The following is a 23,491-nucleotide window of genomic DNA, read 5'->3' as shown; positions in this document are numbered from 1 at the left end:
TGAAACCTGGAAGTGGGCAAAATCCTAGCAAGTTCAACTCTCTATATTTGAGAAGGGTGGGATAGGTTATGATCCTGCTACATTTTAGGCAAGAGAAACAGTCTGTGGTGGTGATGGGGAGAAGAGATTTAGATAGAAGGAGGAACTGCAGGCTTCCCATAGTCACCTAGCTGGCCGCTGTGAGAACAGGATGATGAACTAGATGGGCCTTTGCCCTGATCCAGCAGTGACTGGCCTAATCTCTAACCAGTCACACATTCTAGCTGCTGACCCCTCATTCAGGAAGAAGCCCAAAGAAAGGATTCCATAATTTTATTGTTTTTGGACCATTCATCCAGTATTTTTTTAAAAAAGAGAGCAAAAACTACCAACACAAGAGGTTTGCTGTTTCTGTCTACACCAGCCTTCCCCAACTTTGTGCCTTCCAAATGTTTAGGACTACAGCTCCTAATAATCACTGACCATTGGACCATGCCAGTTAGGGTTAACTGGAGTTTGGTAGTTCAAAACAGCTGGAGGGCTCCAAGCTGGGGAAGGCTGGTGCATACAGTACCCAACTAGTATTCAACTACAGAATACTAGTTGGGTACAGTAAAAAGAGATATCTGAATAAGCTACACTAATTGTGGATGTTTTCTTCTCTTACATGAATAGAGTTGAAACTGGTGAGCAAGGGAAGAAAACTGTTGCTCTGGAGCAGGAGTGGGGAATGTTTGGCCCTCCAGATGTTGCCGAACTATCATTTATTTTTTATTTATTAAATTTACATCCTGCCCTTCATCCCAGGAGGAGGCCAGGGCGACAAACAAAAACACTCAAAGCACTTTAAAACATCCTGAGAGACTTAAAACATACTAAAATAAAACATCTTTAATATCAAACATATTAAAAACAAAACATCTTTAATAACAAATGTATTAAAAACAAAACAACTTTAAAAGCGTCTTAAAAAGCAATTCCAACACAGATAAGGTCTCTACTTAAAAGGCCTGCTGAAAGAGGAAGGTCTTCAGTAGGCACCAAAAAGGTAACGGAGATGACACTTGTCTAATATCTAAGGCGAGGGAATTCTAAAGGCCAAAATACTAAAGGCCCACTTCCCATGACTATATGCAACGGACCTCCTGAAAGGATGGTATCTGCAGCAGGCCGTCACCTGCAGAATGCACTGATCGACTGGGTATATAAGGGGTAAGATGATCTTTCAGATATCCTGGTCCCAAGCTGCATACGGCTTTGTATACCAAAACCAGCCCCTTGAACTTGGCCCAGCAGAAAACTCCAATTCCCATAAGCCTTAGCAAGCATTGCCAATGGCCAGGGATGATGGAGCTGTAGTTCAGCAACACCTGGAAACCCAAAGGCTCCCCACACGTACTCTAAAATAATCTGGGAAAGAACTTGGAAGGAAGGGAAATGCTCACTCTGTTCCTTGGAGCATGTCTTGTAGAGTGCAGGGTCAGAAACACCAGCACTTAACTAGAGTTCGAGAAGGTTCTGAGCAGTGAGTTGCACAAGTGCAGTCCTATATGTGAGCCTGCATGGAGGCCACAAAGAACTGGCTTTGGAGGTAGAAGGAAAGATGGTCCTCAGTCCCGCCCAAATCAAATTTCCTCCTGAGAGGTCTGCACCCTGGCAAGTGGGAGGAGGCAAAAACACACACACCCAATATTTAGGGTGCTTTGTTGTTGTTATGTGCCTTCAAGTCGATTACGACTTATGGCGGCCCTATGAATCAGTGACCTCCAATAGCATCTGTCATAAATTTAGGGTGCTATTCAACACTAATCCTACTCAGAGTAGACCCGCTGAAGTTAATGGACATGACTAACCTAGTTTCACTAATTTCAATGGATCTACTTTGAAAGCTGGAACAAGCATCCTTAGTCTACAGCCCAGCAACAAGTTGGGGGTGGTTTGTTACTGTTCAGCAACAGGAAGCCTTCCTCTGTCTTCCCTCCCAACCCCAAACGACAGTATAAACTTGCCTTACGCGGAGCCAGGCCATGAGCCCATCTGCAGCCCGCGATTGATCAGCTGCACAAGGGACCGAGGCCCATTTTAGCCGTCTCTGCAAAACACATATTTTGCATGTGTTTGGATTTGGGGAGCAAGCACTTATCTTAATTTGCACTGCCCAGAAGGGCAGCCAGCCGAAGATTATGTTCTCCCATTGCGTAAATCACATGGTCACTCCAATTTTCTTGATAGCCTGGATATCTGAAGCACCTTGGTGAGAGCCTGGCAGCTGCTGCTGCTAAGTCATCTGTGGTGACGTGACACACAGTGATGGATGCCACCAGCTCTGACCGTGTGATTACATAAAATGCATTAAAACAACAACCCCCCAGAAACACATGAAGGACATACCGGATCTGTAGCTGATGAGAGACATCTCTGGATCAGAGCTTCAAATGTAGTCTTTAGGATAAGGTGTTCCTCGGGAATGGGCTTTTTCATTATCTTCTCCGTTGGCAAGGATTGCACATGCTGGAGGAGAGGAAGAGGCATTTTGAAGATTACTTTTGGGGTCATTTGTTCCCAGCTTTTTCACTGAAGGGGAATCGCAATCAATTTGGATGACTTTAAAAGAGGATTAGACAAATATATGGAGGAAAAGGGTATCAATAGCTACTAGCTGTGATGGCTATGCTGGAGGCAGCATGCTTCTGAATAACAATTGCTGGAAACCGCAGGAGGGGAGAGTGCTGTTGCGCTCAAGACCTTCTCCAGGGCTTCCCATGGGCATCTGGCTGACCACTGTGAGGATGCTGGATTACATGGGCCACTGGCCTGATCCAACAGGCTCCTTATGTTTTCCTCAGATCTCACTTCCTGCTGATTATCTTATTTCCCCCCTTACTTTCTAACATTTATATTTAGCCTTGTTTCCATCACAGAACCCAAAGCAGCACACACACAAAGTTCCCTGGTGGTCTCCCATCCAGGCACTGACCAGACCCAGACCCGCTTAGCTTCAGCAAGATGGTAGCCTCGTGCCCTCTTTGACGATATGCCTGTCTCTAATATCCACTCTGGGCCAAGGGCCGAATGACAGAGAAGAGTTTGGTGCCTGACGCAACCAATAGTAGTATCCAATGCTCCCATTCCACTAGTGCAAGAGGAACGTTTGCCTTTTCTCCTCTACAGCCCCTCACATGCCCTCAAAATCACCTCTGGAGGGTTGGGGGGTCCTCTGGAGAAGATTTTGGGGCATGTGGGGGAGCAGAGGAAACAGAAGTGCTGCTGCATGAGCAAAACTCTGCTGATGCTGCTTTGGATACAATCTCAGATTTCTAGACACGCACCACACCAACGTGCTGCCCATTAATGGGACCTGCAAGATTTGCCTCCTAATGCGGGCCCAGCCCTGATAATAGTGCATCAGGACAAAACCTATTTATGCTGCTTTTCCTCTTATTATGGGAGAATCAGATGTTAAGAGTTGAGTGCATATTCCTGCACAGTTGAATAAATTTGGGACAACAATGAGTCCCCCAATACACAGAAAGCAAATGTTAACCTCTGCCTAAACACCAGTAAGTTCTAGTTAAATCAGTTGAGACTAACAAATACTGCCGGCTTCAACAATGAGGCTGAAACGAGCCATCGTCTCCCACAGCATAGCAACCCTCTCACGAGCCACCCTTTGCAAGTCATTTGGCTTCCACCAAACACTCTGAGTCACAGGACAATTGTTTCTTTAGGTAGTACCCCACAGATCACCCACTGAACAAGCGAGACAGGTTACTCTATATCAGTCATCAAGGAGGATCCAACCAGATGATGGCCTCCCCACCTGTGAGGAAAAGGAGGGAACGAGATATCTGCCTAGATGGGCCCTTGCCTTGTAGCGAGGGATGGCTCAACCTAATAGGCATTTATGAGCAGCTGTCTGGGTGCAAAATCTAAGGGATGCTGGCCTACTGGGGGAAGCCTCTGAGGGATGAACACATTCCCTCCGCCATTCTGCTCCAGACTCCTGGGACAACAGGGATTGGGGCCCAAAGGTAGATGTTCCCTCTACCCCCACTGATTTCCTGGTTGCACCGTTTCCCTACCACTCCACTGCCTATCTCAACAAAGATGTTAAGAACGTAAGACGTGCCCTGATGGGCCAGACCAAAGGCCTGTCGATAGCCAGCCAAAATGAAACCCACAAGCAACATGCGAGTGCAACAGCGCTCTCCCACTCAACGCTGCCTAACAACTGGTACTCAGAAGTGCACCACCTCTGACACTAGAGGTAATACAGCTGTCATCCTTAGCAGCCACTGATAAACCTTACCCTCCACGAATTGGTCTAACCTCCTTTTAAACCCATCCAAGTTGGTGGCCATCTCTACATCTTGGGGTAGCAAATTTCAGAGTTAACTCTGTGTGAAGAAGTCCCTCCTTTTGAAACAAGTCTTTTGTTCTTATTAAAAAAGAACGAGACAAATTCATGGAGGAGGAGGCTATCAATGGCTACCAGCTCTGATGGCTATGTTCCACCTGCACTGCTGGAGAGAGCATGCCTCTGAATGCTAGTTGCTGGGAATCCTAAGTGGGAAGAGTGCTCAGGTTCTGCCTGCAGGCTTCCCATAATGGGCATCTGGTTGGCCACTGTGAGAATAGTAATGGACTGGGCCTTTGGCCTGATCCAGCAGGGGTCTTCCTATGTTCTTAAGCCACTTGCTTCACTCACTGGTACTGAGCAGAAAAGTGAGGCTGCAGAGCCTACCCCACCCCCTTCCACCAGGCCCAGGTTGTCTCCCTCACCCCATGCCACAGTCCTTATTTGTGCTTAGCAAAGAGGGAGAACAACTGCTCCATCTTGGCAGGAGCCAAAGGGGATATTCCACCCAGGGTAGCAAAATGCCAACAGCGGCAGTTGCAAAAGAGTGCACCCCCCAGGAGAGGGGATTTAGGGTGTGTTCTTCAGGTGGCTTGGGGGGGGGGAGGTGGGAGCAGCAAAGCAAAATGCCACACATCCCCTGCTGCCTTGGCTAGCAGGATTGACTGAGAGGCTTCCTTCAGGAAAAGTGGCTGCATGCATCCCACAACAAACAAGGCCCCCAACTCTTGGGAATGCCCCGTTTGAAAACCTGGAGAGCTGCTGCCACTCACTGTGGACAGTGATGAGCTATGATCTCACTTCGTTCCTACTTTATGAAGGGCTACTGTGCAGTGGAAGAGCATCTACTTTGTATGCAGGAGGTCCCAGGTTCAATCCTCAGCATCTCCAGGTAGGGCGGGGAAAGATTTCCTGCCTGAAACCCAGGAGTGCCGCTGCCGGTCAGTGTAGACAATACTGAGCTAGATGGGCCAGTGGTCTGACTCTGTATAAGGCAGCTTCCTAGGTTCAAGCCAGGACGCTTTAAACCGTTGTGGAAACAGCAGTTCAAAACGTTCCCGGGGATAATTTAGTGCGGGAAGCTTGTTCCTGCAACAAACTTTGCATCGAAGGATCCAGCAAGATCCAGGCGGCTGTGTGAAGAGGTCCTTGCGCCAGTTCTTACCTGTATGGCGTTGCCAATGGGGGCTCCAGGTGCCCCTTCCATGCTGGGCGTAGATAGAGCAGGAGTCATGATAGTGTGACCCCCAGGCTGTGGGGAGTTCTGGAATGGGCTCTGCATAATTGGTTGGCCTGGCGGAAGGTGGGAGGGCTGAAAGGGAACCTGGGCCGGAGGCGGGGCTGGGCCTGGAGGCTGCTGCAGCTGGGCTTGTGGGTCTGACATAGGATTCATGATTGGGGCTGTGATAGGCACCGGAGGCATGAAGTTGTCAGGTATCTAAGGCACAGGAAGAACAAGAAGAAATGGCTCAAGATCTTATAACAACAGAAGCGTGTTACAATTATGCAAGCGCCAACAATTATATTTACTACTGTATTTTTTTTCAGGACCATTCACCAATCAAATGTCATTCAAGTTCATCATTCATTGGGCTTTTAATCAGTTAAACCAGACCTTGCCAACCTAGTGCCCTCCTGATGTTTTGAACTGCAAGGGCTGTGCCAGCTGAGGCTGATGGGAATTGATAGTCCAAAACATTTGGAAGGCAAAAGGTTGGAGGAGGTTGAATTAAACCATTTAACTAAGTTTAAAGTTCTTTTTGAGGAGATTGGTGGAAGATAACCTGCAATTTAATGAACAAAAACTAAGCACTCGATATCAGCAAGGGAGGAGGATAACTCCATTCAGAGCCTTCCTGTGTAGATTCTAAGCGCTTATCAAGCCAGCTGTTTGAGGAAAGAACTGTTTGGCAGAAGCTGCCCTGTCCTAGATGTTTGTCACCTGCTCTACTCCTGGATCTCATCTGGGGGAATAGAGTGCTTCCAGGGAAGGAATGCTCTTTATCAAGGGCAAAACAGTTTAAAAACTCCTCCGATGTTGGTTGTAATTTGAAGAATTTGTGCTTGAGCTCACTTTTCCCTCTTCCCTCCCATTTCTTTTTCCTTGTGTGTCATGTCTTTTTTTAGACTGCGAGCCTAACGGCAGAGACTGTCTTTGAACCGATTTCTGTATGCTGCTCTGACAGCTTTTTTGGCTGAAGGTTTGGGGTATAAATGTTGTAAATAGAGTAAAAACAAAAACATAAATTAGGAAGGTTGTGCTTCAAGATCTTCTTAAAAGGTGCGGGAATGGGGACACACACAGACAGATAAAACAACCGTCTCCCTGGTTGACCCACAGGCCAAGGATAGCTGGAGATGGGTCTTCACAAGTATTCTAAGCTTCTTGGATGTTTTCCTTTTAGAGTACCTTCTTTTTCTTTGCAACTCTGCTCAAAGCAGGAGGATCGTTCCAGCCATTCTGAGGTCCTGCAACAGTAAGAAAAGAGTTGTCAACCATGTGTAAGCCTCCTAGAAAACCAGAATGGAGAAAAAATAAATTTGCCCATTTTAATTGTAAGTTACCATTCAATCAGAATCTAGAAATTTCACAGGAGGAGCATGTTCTGTATGTTTGAAAGCTGAATGCAAATTAACGTAAACCCCACTTTTGCCTTCAAGCCTTTGACCCAACCTCTCATGCCCAATAGAAATTACACCTAACTAGATGCTCTTGGCCTCCCCTATCAGAATGTAGATTGCAAGCCCTTTGAGGGAGGGACCAGGCTTACACGACCTGTAAAGCACTGGGTACACTGATAGCACAATGTACCAATTATTATTAATATTCATTACAGACATGCTCTCTGCCAATTTGGCATGGATTTATTAATAAAATTAGCACAAATAATTATGGATATTTGTTATTATCATTATCATTATTATTGGATGACCAAACAAAATCTGAATTTTTAAAGATTTGTTTCTGAAGTTGGTAACAACAGACACCACCTTGGAATATTGTGTTACTCCTCATGGGGATACAGCACATCTACGTTCCTGGGATTTGTAGTTGTGCACAAGGCCTGAGATGTTTCTAACTGAAAATTAAGTGCTGACTGCAGTGGGTAATGGTGTCCAAATACATGCCTCTGCTGGTTTACCCTGCGTGACTGGGCTGCAGAGGCCTTATAACGATAAAATGACTCCATTAGGAACACAGGAAGCTGTCATACCGATTTGGACAATTGGCCCATCTAGCTCAATTATTGTCTATACCAAGAGCGGGGAACCTTTTTCAACTTGAGGGCTGCACTCTCTTCTGATCAACCTTCCAGGGGCCACATGCCAGTGGAAGGCAGGGCCAGAGGCAAAAAACAGCAAAACGAAGAACGTACATTTACGTTTGCACAGTAGGCCAGTTTCAACACCTGCACGCTCACACAACCCTCTATCCAGGCAAGCAAAAGATATGATCAGAGCTCAAGGACATCTTCCGGCCAGGGGAAAAAATGCTAAAGGGGGATGTGAGACAAGGCCAGTGTGGTGTGTATGGCCCTGGGAAAAGCCCCAAGGGCCAAACAAGAGGCCTGGAGGGCCACATTTGCCCCCCCCCCGGGCCTGAGGTGCCTCACCCATGGTCTATACTGTTGGACAGTCTCTCTCCAAGGATTCAGACAGAAGTCTTTCCTTGACCACCTGGAGATGCAAAGGACCGAGCCTGGGACCACCTTTTGCTTACATACTTTACCACTGAGCACTGCCCTTCCCAAAAGACAATGAACAGCACACTGGGAGACAAGGCAGAGGGTTAATATGGGAATGTACCTACACTGTTTGCATTAACAAAAATCTAAGAACACACATTCAGATCTATGCATTATGTAATACATAGGCAAAACTATTTGTTGATTACAATGGAACTGGGCCTGTCAAGAATATTAGGGATTATTTTCAAGGCCCAGGTTTCAGTATAGCTGGAAGCCTGGCTTTGAAATAATTTTTGTTAACGTTAGGATTAAATCAGAAATTGGTAGCAGACGCTGGGAGAAGGCAGGTAGTTTTATACGCATGACTGCTGAACAGTCTGATTTTCACTGCCTAGCCTTTCAAGTGCAGACCATTTAAAAAGGCGACTAGATTTTGCTGCACTGATACAAGAAGGTAATCGCTAGATCCTTGCGAACCATAAATCCACAGCAGCATAAACATTAAAGAATTCAGGTTAAACCAGCAAGATCAGGAAAAAAAGCTGCTGTAAACATGCTCAATTTAGCTACCTAATTAAGATTTGCCCTGCTTGGCACAAAGACCGTTTCACAGCCGGAGAGTGTACTAGCACATACCTTGCCAGCTGCATTCATAATCACTAACTGGAGAACAGTAGAGTTACAGGGCTGCATACTACTGCTCCTGTGGGCTAAGTAGCTGAGATGCATAGAGGCCCCACATGTGCAATGCCAATTACTATACTTGAAAAAGCAGCTCCACGCAAGTGCTCCCTCCAGTGAACGGAAAGTGCAGGAGATCTACATATGCATTATAGTACACACAGGGCTCAAAATCAATGTATGTGGACTGGGCACCAACTCTGCTTCATGGCTAGAATCGCAAAGTGGCATGCATTCAGGTTGTGTGTGTGCTCCCAATTATTTTCTGAGCTACCTGTACCAAATGTCAATGGTCCCTTGTCTAACCCCTTCACCGGAATTCCAAAATCTGCCCACTCCAAATTCAGGTCTAGAAAGATTTTGTATCTAAATTCTGAAATCTGTCATTTAAACTTCAGTGTTCAAAAATAGCTTGAGAGTGTGTGTATGTGGATTTTATGCAAAAAGTAGCTCACGCTTAAGGTTTTAGTCCAGTGAGGACTGTGCATGTGCATGCAATAATTGCATGCTTTAATGAAAACTGGAAAACTTATTTTTCGCCCTTGTAACTACTTCTTTAAAACATAACTTCACTAGGGTGGAGCTGCACCTCTGGGCAAGATACACATGGAAATGATTTGTAGGAAGTGGGGTGACCTATTATCAGTTCACTGGGCAACTTAAAAATAAAGGTTTGCAGAACTCATGTTGGCCCTTTTGAACAATCCAGTTTGTGGGGTAAAGCAGCAATACAAATCCAAACCAAAGCAGATATCACCAAGTGGGTGCTTTTTACTAAACATCAGAAACTCCAAGCATTTTTTTTTTTAAACGGACCTTTTCATAGTTGCAGCACCAACCCTCTGGGATAGCCTTCCGCAAGAAATTTGGGGAACTCCCTCAGCTAGATACTTTAAATGACTCTTAAAAATTCAGTTCTTCACTCAGGCCTGTACTGATGTTTATGTTCGTTCTTTCAGCTGCTGTTTTAAATGATGAAATACCTTGCAATACGTTTCCTGCATCCCAATTTCTAACTGTAATATTTTATTGCACTTACTGTATTTGGATTTTAAAATCTTATAATATTTGTAAACTGCTTAGAGGTTTTTACTAAAAACATTAAGTCGTAAATCATCTAAATAAAGTATGTGTTTGTCCCCCTCCCCCCCAATCTAGTTTGGTCTTGTCCAGTGACCAATGCTTATTCAGGCATCTGGCCTGAACACGTTCAGGTTACAATTCATTGTAAATGGCTCCCAAATAAACTCTAATGAAAATGAATGGAAGTAGTACACAGAGTGAATTTCAAATCAGCAGGTGCTTTCGCCCAAGAGTATGCAGAATTCTTTCCACAAGCACACTTAGGATGATAGCCTTAATTGGGATCTGCTGATCTGAGGCAGCTCAAGCTAAAAAAGAATGCAGGTCTGTTACACAACATTGATAACTGAGTGAAAATAATCAAACCTGGAATTTTTAATCACAGTGTTTTAAATTCATAAAGTTGTAACACCCGTTCTCTTAAAATCTACTCAATTTTCTTGAGAAATTTGGTAAACATTTCACATGGCTCTGCAGCTCATTTACAACTAGAAGCTAGGCAGTGCATTGGGCACAGAATTTCATTTCATGGAAATTTCAGATTTGTTGGTAGTCTTTAAAAGAGCAAGATTCTAGCCCTCCTGACTGTAGAAAATATGTTGAGAATGCACAGACAATGCTTGCTCATATTTCAGAAGCTAGACGGGTTTCCAGTACTTAGCGCTGGGCAGGGCTTCAGTGTTCTTTATAGTTCCTTGTCCCTTCCCAGGACCAGCAATATCAGAATTATTATGAAAAGGCAAAAGGTTGCAGAATAACCTAGGCAAAATCAGAGGAACAAGGGAGCAGCATGCAGCAGGCAGAAGAGAGAAGAGATATTTGTTCTTAGCTTTTCAACTTCTCTGTTTCCTCCACTAGCAAGTTTCTCACCTGGTAAATGAAGAGACCTTCGTGAAGTGCCCAGCCTTTAACCCCCAGAGCTCTTAGTGTGTGGTGCCGGGCCAACTCAGAGGTCCCATGCCAGACACCCATGCCATATTTGGGGCTGAGCTTGCTCTTCTCCCTCCAGCCCCAAAGCCTCTTCTGGAAGCTTTTGCTAGGCTAAAGGTAAGAACAGCAGCTTGCCATCTGTTTCCCTTCAGCTTTCTGAAATCTGAGCCCTGGCTAGCAAAGGCCTATGTATACAACACTACTCACAACACTCACCCAATGAAAGTTTGGGGAGTTTTGGTGGGGTGGTACAGGTCATTCCAATCCCTCTAGTGTTAGCAAAGGTGGGATGTCTCTACAGTAGGTAGAGATTTTTGTGAACCCTGTAATCCTTTCCTCCCTGCCAATCCTCACCTTCCGAATCTGCACAAGTAGGAGGGAGCTCACAAATAGTTTGTGCAAATATGTTCAATGTGCACAAGTTGAACAAATAATTTGGAGGGGGGATTTGGACACAGAATCTGGAGCGACCAGATGCAGAATTTTAAACGTTTTCAAGGGCACAATACACACAACCTGGTTTCCAAGGCAGTTGAAGATATTTTGAAGACTGGATGGACTGCCTTCTCAGCTATTACGACTGCAAAATGTAGCTGTACTGTTCATTTTGTGAAAACGGCTGTTTCAAAAATTATAGTGCAGACTATGGAAATTAACATTTTAGAGTATTGCTACTGTACCAGTGAATGCAAAAAAACCCCCAAAACTTTTTAAAGAGGTGATCACATCTGTGGTTACAAATTCCAGGTGTTATTTGATGCAAACCATTTGCCTTCATTAAAATGTTACCGAGTGTTAAATTTCATTGAATTAAAAAGTATTATTAGCACAAGGTATTGAATTTGTGGTTACATGATTTGTTAGGTGTTTGTGCTGTGCCTTAATGATTTCCATTTTATAAAAGGTAGCTAAATCACCTTGTTGGATACAGGCTTGGTCTTGTACGGATTGATATTCTGCAGACAAAAACAACAACAACCCAGGAGGTGTTAAAAAAGAAAGGAAAGAGATGCACTGCTTTCTATTATTAGCTTTTCAAGCTTTGCATATGCTGGCAACTTCTCCCCAAGATTCAGAAAACCATCTTGCAGTGTCTCCTCTTACCAGTTTTATCACCCAGTTGCCAGGTGTAGCTGGTGGCTCCGTGTCAGTGGGGCAGTGGAATCCGCTCTGGGTTTTAGATTGGGCTTTCAATGAGCTGTCCAAGGTGCTGGAATTATGATTTCAGAACCCTGGACAGCTCCTTGAAAGCCCAAACTAAAGCCCAGAGCGGATTCCACTGCCCCACTGACATTGAGCCACCAGTTGCCATTGCCAGTTACCTATACAGCCCCAAGTTTCAGTTGCCTCAACAGCAAAGAAACTGAGCTCATAGTTTAAATACAGAACCAGTAAAACATTTTAATCAAGGAGTTCTGCCAGTTGTTAGCAAAACAGGGCTTTAAAAAATTGTTTTAAAATTTCACTTGGAGACCGGAAGTGGGAAATGCAGCACAGTGAGCCCTGGCTCAGTTGGATCATGAAACGTGTGTGTGTGTGTGCGTGCGTGCGTGCTAGCATGTGAGAGAGAGAGAGAGAGACAGACAGACAGACAGACATGGGTCATCAGGGACCATTTGGTTTGTGTACACTTGCAGTTCCTCTGTTCTCCATTTGGGGCACACTACTTACAGAACAGTTAATCAGCATAGCAAGAATAGAGGACAAATGGAGAGTTAAGCTAGATAAATTTTAGTGGTGATCACAGCACAGAGCCACTAAGATACAGTGCAGTGGCTTATTACATTTTCTACTTCCAGGTAACGCTTTCCACATAGACACATTTGTCAAAGAACCACAACCTGGAGAATATCTGGGGACATATTTCACACATTCATTAGTTATGTCCAGGCCTCACCACCATTGCCTTGTGTTACTTCAGCCTAAAACTCACCAAAAAATTCCCTTGTTGAGAAGATTGGTAATGGAGAACAAGCCACTTCCTCTGACAAAATGTACTTCTCACTCATAACAATGGCATGCTGGATCACGCCAACGGCCCATCTCACAGTGGCCAACCAGATGCCCATGGGAAACCTGCAAGCAGGACCCCAGCACAACTCCTGATGAGTGCCCCATGAATGGGAACTCCATTTGAAAACTACTGGTGCAGTGCTGGGGTTAGAATGCCAAGCCCTGGTTTCAAGTTTCCGCTCATCAATGAAGTTCACTGGGCAGTCTCAAGGGCAATTCTCTTTCAGCTTTACTTAACCTCACAGGTGTGTTGTAAAACTACAATGGAACTAATTCCATGGAACAGAGATGGGGAATCTGTGGCCCTCTAGATGTTGCAACTCCAACTCCCATCAGTCCCAGCCAGCATGGCAAATGGTCAGGGATGATGGGAGTTGTGGTTCAACAACTTCTGGAGGGCTACAGGTTTACCACCCCTGTTTTAACAGATCAGCTATGAACTGGACATCTAGCCATCCTCACTGGAAACCTTTAGACCACAACACTCTTTGCAGGAAGCAGCAGGATACTCTGTATTTTTGAAGTGAATTCTAAACCATTTTTCTGCCAGGAAAGGGCAACAATCTTAAAGGTCTGCAAAAGGCAGCTGCTGTATAACTAACATCATGTCAACCAATTTGCAACAGTCTTGTCCCCTTCACATCCTGGCCAAATTTTTTTAAAAAAATACAAAACTTATCCCTGACAAAACTATAATTTTTGCTTGCAACTTTTTTTTGGAATAAAAGGAAAGAAAAAACAAGAGAGTTGAATGGCATCGATAAAGAAACAAGTCTGTTATCATGCACCGGCAGCTACCAAAGACAGAAACACAACACATTCTTTGAGCCATGCTAACATTCATTCTATGCATGCAGACGTGCTTCTGTTTAGTTTATGTGAGAAGCAAAACCATACTTTTAAAAGGCGTTTCCAAACTGTTTCATCAATACTGTTTCTCACCATCAGTTAACAACTGCAGCCTCCTCACACTTACTGGTGCCATCTCCAAAGGAAAAACAACCCTGGTTATCAACAAATATCAGGCTGGAGGATTAATATATTGGGCCACCAGTCAATAGGTTTGGCTCTGGTTAAAATTATGACATGTTTATAAAGTATACCCGAGAGCCAGTGTGGCATAGTGGTTAGAGTGTTGGAGTACGACCTGGGAGACCAAGGTTCGAATCGCCACACAGCCATGAAGCTCACTGGGTAACCTTGGGCCAGTCACTGCCTCTCAGCCTCAGAGGAAGGCAATGGTAAACCCCCTCTGAATACCGATTACCATGAAAACCCTATTCATAGGGTCACCATAAGTCAGAATCGACTTGAAGGCAGTCCATTTCCATTTTCATAAAGTATACCCTGATTAAGTCTTCAGAATCATCATTATCTTTTTAAAGGAACAGGTCAGAACAAAAATGTTCTCAAACTGTATGTTAAAACAGTAACCCTAATCTATGCTCTCCTAAAACCCTGTTAATGAAGGATTCTTTGTTGAGGTCAGTTGAGAGAGGGCAACTAAGGGCTCCTCTACACACCTCTCTTGAAGGTGTGGTTGCTGCCGCCACAGCAATAGAGGGCAAATGGGGCGTTGTCCCACCGACCTCAGTCTGCTTCAGCTATGCCCCACCTGCCTGCCTTCTTACTTACAACCAGTTGGGATGGCTCCACCTATCATTGGCTCTGGCTCCACCGGCTGTTGGTCTCCCTGTCTTCCACCCTACCAGTCCCAATGGACAACCGTGGTTGTTCCCATGCCGCTTCAGGGAAGTATAACACTTCCTGTACATACACGTTTCCATGAAGTTCGGCCTGTGCAATGCAGCTACAGGTTTATAGGTTTCCAGAGAGGCATGGGTGCAACTGCAGACATAAGCAGCAACTATGCCACTCCCGATAAAGGACTGCACCTCAGAAAAGCCAGTGTGGTGCAGTGGTTAACGGGCCAGACTAGGGATATGAAGACCTGGGTTCAAATCCGCATTCACCTCTGATGGTCACTGGGTGATTGTGGGCCAGTTGCTCTCTCTCAGCCTAGCCCACTTCACAGGGTTGTTGTAAAGATAGAAAGTGCAGGGGGAGTAGCCCTGATCACCTTGGCAGGAAGGGCAGGGTAAAAATCAAGCAAACAGATAGCAGGACACACACTTTACAGTGAGAGAGGGGTGTAAACTACTGGCTGAACCATTCTGGGGCATGATAAATTTTCTTAAAAAGAAGCCAAATTCTATCCCACAGCCTTGTGCCAACTCCCTGCTCTTACCAGTTGCTGATTGAGAGCTGCCAGGATTAATGTGTTGACTTCCTTTTTAGTGAGCACTTTTAGGTCATCCTTTAAACCACTAGTGACACGGATGATGTTGATGTTAAAATATTATGCCAAAAAGCAGGGAGGATGTCAGACCCCTTTTGCAACTGGTTTGAAATCTTCCTGTCCTCTGAATAATTCTTGGGACTATTTCTGAATACCTGACTCAAAGCAGGGATTCTTTATCATGCAGGCTGGTTTCAAAAGTAAGCAAGCAAGTCCCTGGTGCAATAAGGCAGGTTAAGGATGGCAATGCTTTCTAGAAATACCAGAGAGCAACCAATGTTTTGCATCATACATAAAACCATGTCAGCACACACACATGCAAGTAACAACAACAACATGCACCTCCCTCCTACATTCCAAAGTGCAAAACGAAGGCCCTTTTCAAGCTCAGACCTGTTCTTTGGGATGCAGCGAGCTCACTGGTTGCAGGCTCTGTACCTGTTGGTCCAGGAGGTAGTGCATATGGCATAGAAGATGCTGAGGTTCCTGGCCTGCCATGCTGGAAGGACGCATCAGAAGGAGGAGGAGGAAGAGAAGAACTTGGATGCAAGCTGGTCGGAGAGGGCTGGGGTTGCGCTGGATATAATGGAGAAGGCATGGCGCTGGGAGGGTTAGAGGGTACGTAAGGAGGGTTGGGGTTAGCGTAAGAGGCTGAAGCAGGAGGAGGAGGGAGAGGTTGTTGCTGTTGGGGCTGATAGAGCGATGGTCCCCCCATTCCGAAACAATACTGCTGTGCTGGCTGACAAGCTACATCGGAGAGGGAGAAAGGAGAATGTTAGGAAAATGAGGTACGACTCATAGTGGAGAAAACATAACCCTCTGGAGAGGGGCTGCAGGCTAATTAATCTGGATCATCTGGTTCCTGCACAATAGTAAAAAAAGAAAGAAAAAAGCCCCAAATCAATCTCCAGGGTCAGGGATGGGAAATCTGTTGCCCTCCTCATGTTGCTGGACTACGGCCCCCATCGTCACTGACCACTGGCCGTGCTCGCTGGGGATGATGGGAGCCGGAGGCCAAGAGCACCTGGAGATTCTCCCCATCTGAGCTCTAGGTAGAATTAAAAGACAAGAGAAGAATATCAGCAATACCAGAAGGTATGCAGCCACCTCTCAGGAATTTAGGAGAGGCATTATTCAGTCCAAGTACCATTTATTCCTTAGAAATGACAAGCCTTAATGCTGAATCGACTTATCTTTGGCACACAAGTCCAACCCCCCCATTTCCTTACCCCCCAAATAGAAATTGCCTGGATATTAACTGCTGCTAACAGATGAGTTATTAACTGGAGGGTGGAGGGGACAGGGGAAGAATAGAGGAAGGGAAGAAATCAAGTGAATATCACAAGATTGCAAGCTCTGTCACTGCAAAATCTATAGCTCACTTATTTCATGTCTCTATGATGCCCTAAGGGAAATTTGTCAATTGCAATGGTAACCCAGTGCAGGACAGAGGGCTGAAAACAAGAATGAGAGCCAGAGAATCAGGTTTAAATCCCTGCAGAGTCGTCCATCTCCCTGGCAACTCCACTACCTCTTGTCCTCTCAAAGTGGTGGGAGGATGAAAAGAAGATACCGATTCAAGCCATTCTGAGCCCTTGGGATAAGCGAGAAAAACAATCCAAAGCTGTCGTGTTTTATTAAAAATATTTTATTAAAATTTGATTTTATATTTATGTTATTATTATATCCTCCTCTTCTATAACATATCCAAAGTTTCACAGGGTTACAACAGAACAGGGATAGCCAATGGCTGCCTTCTCAAGGACTACTCTGTTCTTCATGCAACAGTTTGAGACACAGGAACATAGAAAGCCACCTTGCACTTTGGTCCATCTAGATCAGTACTGTGTACACTGACTGGCAGCAGCTCTCCAGGGTTTCAGGCAGGGAGCCTTTTACCAGCTCTACCTGGAGATGCTAGGGACTGAACCTGGGGCCTTCTGCATGCGAACAGATGTTCTATCACTGAGCTACAGCCCCAAACATATTTCTGCTTTAGATAGGCTAAGCCAGCATTGAACAAACTTGCACGAACTCACTATAATTAAAAAAAACGAGATTAAGATGATGATTGTGTTACTTACGTTGTGGATATGCTTGCTGTCCTGCGACCTGAGAGTACATGTTGTAACTAGGAGGTGTCGGTTGATGCGGCGGCACATTGGGGTTAACAGCCCCTTGCATAATAAACCCTGGAGGAGGGGGAGGGTTGTCTCCCTGGGAAACAAATTCGGGTTGGGGAAGGGGAGAAAAAGTTAGGCTTCTTTAGTGGCAGAAATGAAGGGTTGGGCCCAAGTCGACAGTTTGCAAAGTTAAAAGTTCTGAACTCAAAGCACTCATTAGCCCACAGAGAATCCCTTGCTATTTCCCACCTCTACCATAGAACCATCTTTCGGGGATTTTGATCATGTCAATATATAATATGTAACACGGCATCCAAGAAGCTGGCAATATCAGCCTGCAATGCCTTTGGTGAAAATGGTTCAAACCTAACATATGCTAAACTCATCAAGGGGATTGGCCCGGGGGGGGGGGAGTGAGAGAGAGATTGTCAACAATCTCAAAATGCTTTTTAAAGGGCTAAACCGTTTATTCAATATGTTAGGGAAGGAGAAATCTTATGTGTGTATGTGGGGGGGGGGGTTGGAATTAAGTTACTTAAGCCCATCTGCTCACCACCACCACACCAGTGGAAACTGGAGCTTTATCGGTTGAGCCGATTCATAGGCCAGCTGACATCTTGAAATATAGCAAAAGCAACATGATTTTGGGGTGGACGGGAAGACAGGAAAAAAATCAGATTGAATTGGAACCTTTGCCTGCTTTCCAGATGGCCTAGAATGCACCGAGAATTATGAAGTGCATGAAAAGGTAAGAGGGCTGGAAGCAGGGAGGAAGGAAGGGCATAGAAAAGGTTTTGGGTGCGATATTAAAAATGGTATACACAAGGAGAGCAGATTCTGCTCAAAGTGGAATAATTAAGGTTATACCTGTATCTCAGAGGGAGAGTCTGCAGAAGGATGGCTGGGAAGGGCAGTGGGGGTTTTGTTACTCCAGGTAGTGACAGTAGGGGCAACTCTAACCTGAATTGAACAGAGAGATACCAATCATGGAAAAATAAAACAAAATAAAAACAAAACAAAAAAGGGTGCCAAACAGCCAGAATGCTCAAAAGTGTTCCCCAGCTCAAGAAATAAATTGCTTTTAGTTGTCGTAAACCGCCCAGAGAGCTTCGGCTATGGGGCAGTATACAAATACAATAAATAAATAAAAATCCACAAACAATTTATTCCCCTTTTTGTCATGCTCTTGAACAATTAGGATTGTTTCAGACCTCGGTCATCACTGCACGCCGAGGAGCCAAGCAGGAAAGGACAAGCCAGCAAATGGAAAGAGTGAGTGCGCGGGGAAGGCAGCAAATGTCGAGCAGCGCTTTAGGCCGTCCAGAGAAGCTCTGATCTAGCTATTGCTCTTGGATTGATTAGGATGCGCTTCTTTACTCAGGTTCTGCATCCCTAGCCACGGACTAAAATTCACAGCAAGCTGCAGACTCAGTGCCAACTGCCCCTTAAATAACAGCTTGAAATACCAGAATTAAATAGAAGATCATTTGTTATATTAATTATTTTTAAATGCTTTACCTAACACAGGAACCTACAGTGCAGCACTGTTGCATGCTTCGTGAATGCTTATACATACAAGTGAAGAATTTGGGGAGGGAAGAGGGACACATATCCCCACCTGGATGCAAAACTTAGTGTGGACACTAGAGTGTTCTGTGCCCACTTCTGGGTTGGGATTATACTATTAAAGCATCAACAAGTGACTAAGGCACATACGCTCTTTAAAAATTGTTAAGTAATGTTATGTAATCAGGATGCACGAAGGAAAGGCGCAAGACCCAGGTGCCACTTGCGTTTCAGACTCAGCCACATAGAGGTGTGTATCTGTGCTTTGCCTTTCACACCAGGAACAAGGTGGAATCAACACTTACTCTCAAGCCTGTCAAAGCTGAATGTACGCACATGTCTTCAGAGACAAAGTGGGCTACTTGCTTTTACAACATACTTTGCCATTTGGCACCAAAGAATTTCTGTCTGAAAAACTATGGGCTGGGTATACAGACTTAATGAGGTGACTCATGAACCATGGCTTGCAAAAGGTACACAAGATAATGCTTGCCCACCCCGTCTCGTGAGTGAATTCCCCTCTCGTTCCCATGGTTGCTTTCAACCATGGTATAATATTACATCGGCATTGGCACAAACGTGTTTGAAAGCCAAGCAGGATTCCCTTGCAACCGTTTGTAAGCCCACTTTCAAACCACAGTTATGAGGACAATCCTGATTAGTGTAACCAGGTTTGCACCATCTCACAATGACAGCTGCATTTGGCATTCCTGCGTTTGTTGAAATAACACAAACACAAGGGTAACAGCATTTGTAGGAGATGATTAATCCTGTCCTGGCAGATAGGATTAAAGGATGTTCAGCACTTTCCTGGCCCACTGTTTCTCCATCCTCCTCCTTACCTGTTTTAAATCATTTTCTACCAGCCATGCTCCAAAACTGGAATCAAAAATAAGCTTGCAGAGAAATGGCCCCAGAAGAGCATTGACAGCAGAAAATTAGCAAGCAAGCAAGGATTAAGCACCCACCCCTGCCCATAAATTCTCCCACAACTCCTGTGTTCACATTAGAAAAGGGCAACCAAAATGATCAATAGGCTGGAACAACTCCCTTTGAGGAAAGGTTATCATGTTTGGGGTTTTTTTGCTTAGAAAAAAGGCAAGTTAGCGGAGGACATGACAGATGTGTATAAAATTATGCACTGTGTGCAGTGGGGGTATGTCTCCCCCTCTCATAGTACTAGAACAGGGGGTCATGCAATAAAGCTAGATGTGGGAAGCCAAAAGAAGAACACAAAGGAAGCACTAGTTCACACAGTGCATAGGAATATAGAAAGCTGCCTTAAACAGCGTCAGATCATTGGTCCATCTAGCTCAGCACTAGCTACACTGACTGACAGCGGCTCTCCAGGGTTTCAGGCAGGGATATCTGCCAACCTTACTTGCTGGAGATGCCAAGGGACCTTTTGCATGGATATCAGATGCTCTGCCACAGCCCTTCCTCTAGAGGTCAACTATGGAACTCCCTACCAGAAGATGTAGTGACAGCCACTTATTTTCACTGCTATAAAAGGGGATTAGACAAATTCATGGAGGATAAGGCTATCACTGGCTATTATTCATGATGGCTGTGTATTCCTTCCAACCCTGGAGGCAATAAGCCTCTGAACACCAGCTGCTGGGGATCATGAGTGGGTAACAGAATATCAGTTGCCAGAGAACTCTGTTGGGAAGAATCAGTTTAATTGTGTAGGCCTGATACAATCTGTAGACATGGTCTTGCTTTTCATTGGCTGTCCTGACCATTGCCTACCTGACTCAAGGATTTGCACGTTCCAGGGTCCAATGAGCTGATAAAAGCCCTAACCAGTGAACGCTGGCTTTTGCTGCGTGTGCTCTCTTTGAGCTGCTCTTATACCACCTGCCTGCTTGCAAAGTCCTGGAATCTCATTTAACATGCACGTAGGTGTATGTGTGTCTTTGAGGATGGAGAAGAATGGACATTTTCCAAAGATAATTACTGGAGAGTCACACAGTCTCTGGTGATGGCCTCGCCTGATTTAGAGGTAATGGAACAATGAAGTGCAAATCTCCATGCATAAAAACAGCTTTGCAAAAAAGCTTACTGAAGTTACTGTCAAAATTGGAAGGGCCATAGCTCAGTGGTAGAGCACCTGCCTTCCATGCAAAATGCCGCAGGTTCAATCCCCAGCATCTCCTGACAGCGCTGAGAGAGACCTGAAAACTTGGAAAGCTGCTGCCAGTCAGTGTAGACAATACTGAGTTTGATAGCCAATGATTTGGCTCAGCATAAGGCAGCTTCCTGTGTTCTTAACTAGCCTATAAAAATGTTCAGTAGCCACCTGCGACCTGAACAACAGCCCGAAAGAAAAGACTCTCCTACTAGTTTACAAATACTTCCATGATTGGTCACCTGGGAAAGATTCTTGTTCACCACAGACCACAAAGACAACAAACTGTGTACAAGCCTGCCACAACGGGCTACATTAACTAAGTTAGAAGTCTACTTATCGTAGCCATTGAGCAAATATATTATTAGACTAAGGAGCCATACGCTTTGGATGGAAAATAGGTAGCTTATTCAACCTGAAGGGGTAGTCGTAAAACAAGAATGAAATTCCAGATCTGCATAGGGAATTAAAGAAACAAAGGGGGTAGGAAGGAAGGAAAGCAGACTAAAATCTTCCAGGCAGCATTTAATGCTACAACACTTGCATTTAAAAGTGCATTTTACATTAATAAAAGTTTGCATGCCATCAAATGAATGCTGGGGAAGGCTGGTGCGTGAGATTTCTGTGAGTGCTTTCCAGAAACGCATGTGCACGACCTGCAAAAGGCACCCGCAAACGTTGCTGCTAAAAAGGCTTGAAAGAGGCACTTTATACACAGATTGCCAACGCAAAATGCGTAGAACACCAAATGGAACAATTCCAAAGCAGCGCTTTAGGTGATGTACCCACAAGCTTCAGTGTGGCTGGCTGAAAGTGTCAGTTACCTGCTGATAATATTGGTGGGATGGGACTTGTGGCATCTGCACGTGGCCAGCCATAGGCCCAACTCTCCCCTTGGCCGCTGTAGGTTGTCTTTCATATGGTGCCTTTGGTGCTTCTGGACCCCTGGGAAGTTCCCCTTGGGCTCGACAAATTCTCTCCCGCAACAACACAATGTTTGGCTGCAAAACGAAAAACAAGGAATTATACACATGTACCCCCCCACACACACACACACAAATGAGCTTGGATCTAATAAAGGGAATTGACACACTGGTTACAAATGCCACAGGAGCTGGCAGGAGGTTTGAATTGTGGGAAGGTGCAAAGGCTCATTATTATAGCAACGGAATAAATTTTTAGCCTTCACTGAAGCAGGGACCTGATTATACAGGAACACGCATCTAACTTTGGTGAGAAAAGGCGTCTTTGGCAGTTGAGTGTATCTGGATGGCAGATGTTCATGAATAACAACACATCTCCTCTTTGTAGATACATTTATATTCTGCCCAAAGGAGCTGCCCTGGATTGAATGAATGAATAAAACTCCTGCTCTAAAGCCAGAAGAACTAAACTAAGAAGCAAGTTCTGCTCAGTCATTCCTGTCTTTGCCCAACTGGGCCCTACAACATTTGACCCTTCTCATTTCAAATTGCCTCACTACCCTTCACCTCCTAGACCTCATTGCCCCTGTTCCCTCCACGTCTCCCAGATTGCTTGTGCGTTGCCCGATCGCTTTTCTTCAAAAGGCGATATAAATTCTACATGTTTTCATCTAAACTGTATACAGTCTGCCTAGTTTATACAGTAACCTCAAAGTGCACCGTCGCCTCACTACAGCAGTGGGGACTTTCAGCATCATTACACAGGCCAAAAATGATTTTTTCGTTCAAGTTCCTCCAGTGAAGCAGGAGGGAGAAGGAGGGGAAGGGGAGGGGGAGAGAATTCGCAAGGTGAAAAAATATACAAATGCTCTTCAGAAAGAGAACAGGGAGGAGGACCATCACTTATCATTGCATAATTATGGTAAGAAGTATTTGGCAGTATTTGAACAAACTGCCGAAAAACAGCAGCATCAGCTGAGCAGTTTCTGGAGCTCCAGTCTCGGCTCCCATTTTGAAACCTTCCTTAACTGCACTGATATTTTTTGCTGCAAGATACCATGCAGTGTCCCATTTCTCACTTTAAACAAACCCCACGGTTAGTGTGTATTTGAGTAGTAATTAGTATGCAATGTGCCAGGTGGGTAAAATGCCTTCAACTGTGGATTTTTATCTAATATCTGGATTGCAAGAAAAAAGTTATCTGTTCACATGTTCAGTTGGAAGTTGTAGTCCCAAACATCTGGAGGGCACCAGGTTGGCAAAGGCCGATCTAGCACAAGGCAAAAGAAGAAGAGACTAAGAAACCTAAGCCCGTTTACCTGGTTGGTGTTATCAGGAAGGAAAGCTAAAGCCGCAGAGATGCTGCCCTGTGAAGCCAAGAGGTTGGCATACTGGCTCATCTTGTCAGCCAGGAGAGCTCCCACGGCACTGGCGTCCATCACCTGCGTCAGCTGCACCGCCTTGCGTAGGATTACCACTTTTTCAATGAGGTCCTAGAAGGGAGCAACAGAGGGAGAAGGAAAAGGTGGTGGGAAAGCAGAGCACCACTCGAATTAAGAGCTTTATTAACGTGAGTGGCTCCAAATTGTGTGCGGGTTACATTCCGTTATGAACGGGCACTGGGCAAAAGCACAAATGTTGCAGTCAAGTTATACAAATCCATAGGTGGCTGGCTTTCTCAAGATCAAATGGCAAGCTATACCTTTTCAGCTGAGCT

The 23,491-nt window shown here is 45.0% G+C and overlaps 1 protein-coding gene across 20 annotated transcripts in view; it reads right to left on the bottom strand.

Moving 5' to 3' along the window:
* The window catches only part of SEC31A (SEC31 homolog A, COPII coat complex component), an 83,640-nt gene that overhangs the window by 3,240 nt on the left and 56,909 nt on the right, over positions 1–23,491 (bottom strand). For 6 of the 20 annotated variants that reach the window (XM_061583167.1, XM_061583171.1, XM_061583174.1 and 3 more), the window contains 9 exons: positions 23,094–23,267; positions 21,676–21,852; positions 18,022–18,114; positions 17,116–17,248; positions 15,425–15,778; positions 11,637–11,675; positions 6,747–6,805; positions 5,502–5,774; positions 2,371–2,490 (listed from right to left, as the gene is read on the bottom strand). In XM_061583167.1, the coding sequence (XP_061439151.1) occupies positions 2,371–2,490; positions 5,502–5,774; positions 6,747–6,805; positions 11,637–11,675; positions 15,425–15,778; positions 17,116–17,248; positions 18,022–18,114; positions 21,676–21,852; positions 23,094–23,267 (1,422 nt within the window). The remainder of the gene's footprint in view (positions 1–2,370; positions 2,491–5,501; positions 5,775–6,746; positions 6,806–11,636; positions 11,676–15,424; positions 15,779–17,115; positions 17,249–18,021; positions 18,115–21,675; positions 21,853–23,093; positions 23,268–23,491) is intronic. The other 14 variants (XM_061583175.1, XM_061583184.1, XM_061583176.1 and 11 more) reach the window with 10 other exon arrangements.

This window comes from Rhineura floridana, chromosome 9 (assembly GCF_030035675.1).
Source record: "Rhineura floridana isolate rRhiFlo1 chromosome 9, rRhiFlo1.hap2, whole genome shotgun sequence".
Classification (NCBI taxonomy): Eukaryota; Metazoa; Chordata; class Lepidosauria; order Squamata; family Rhineuridae; genus Rhineura; species Rhineura floridana.
Note: the sequence above shows the minus strand (reverse complement) of the source record. Positions and strands in the feature narration are given on the sequence as shown.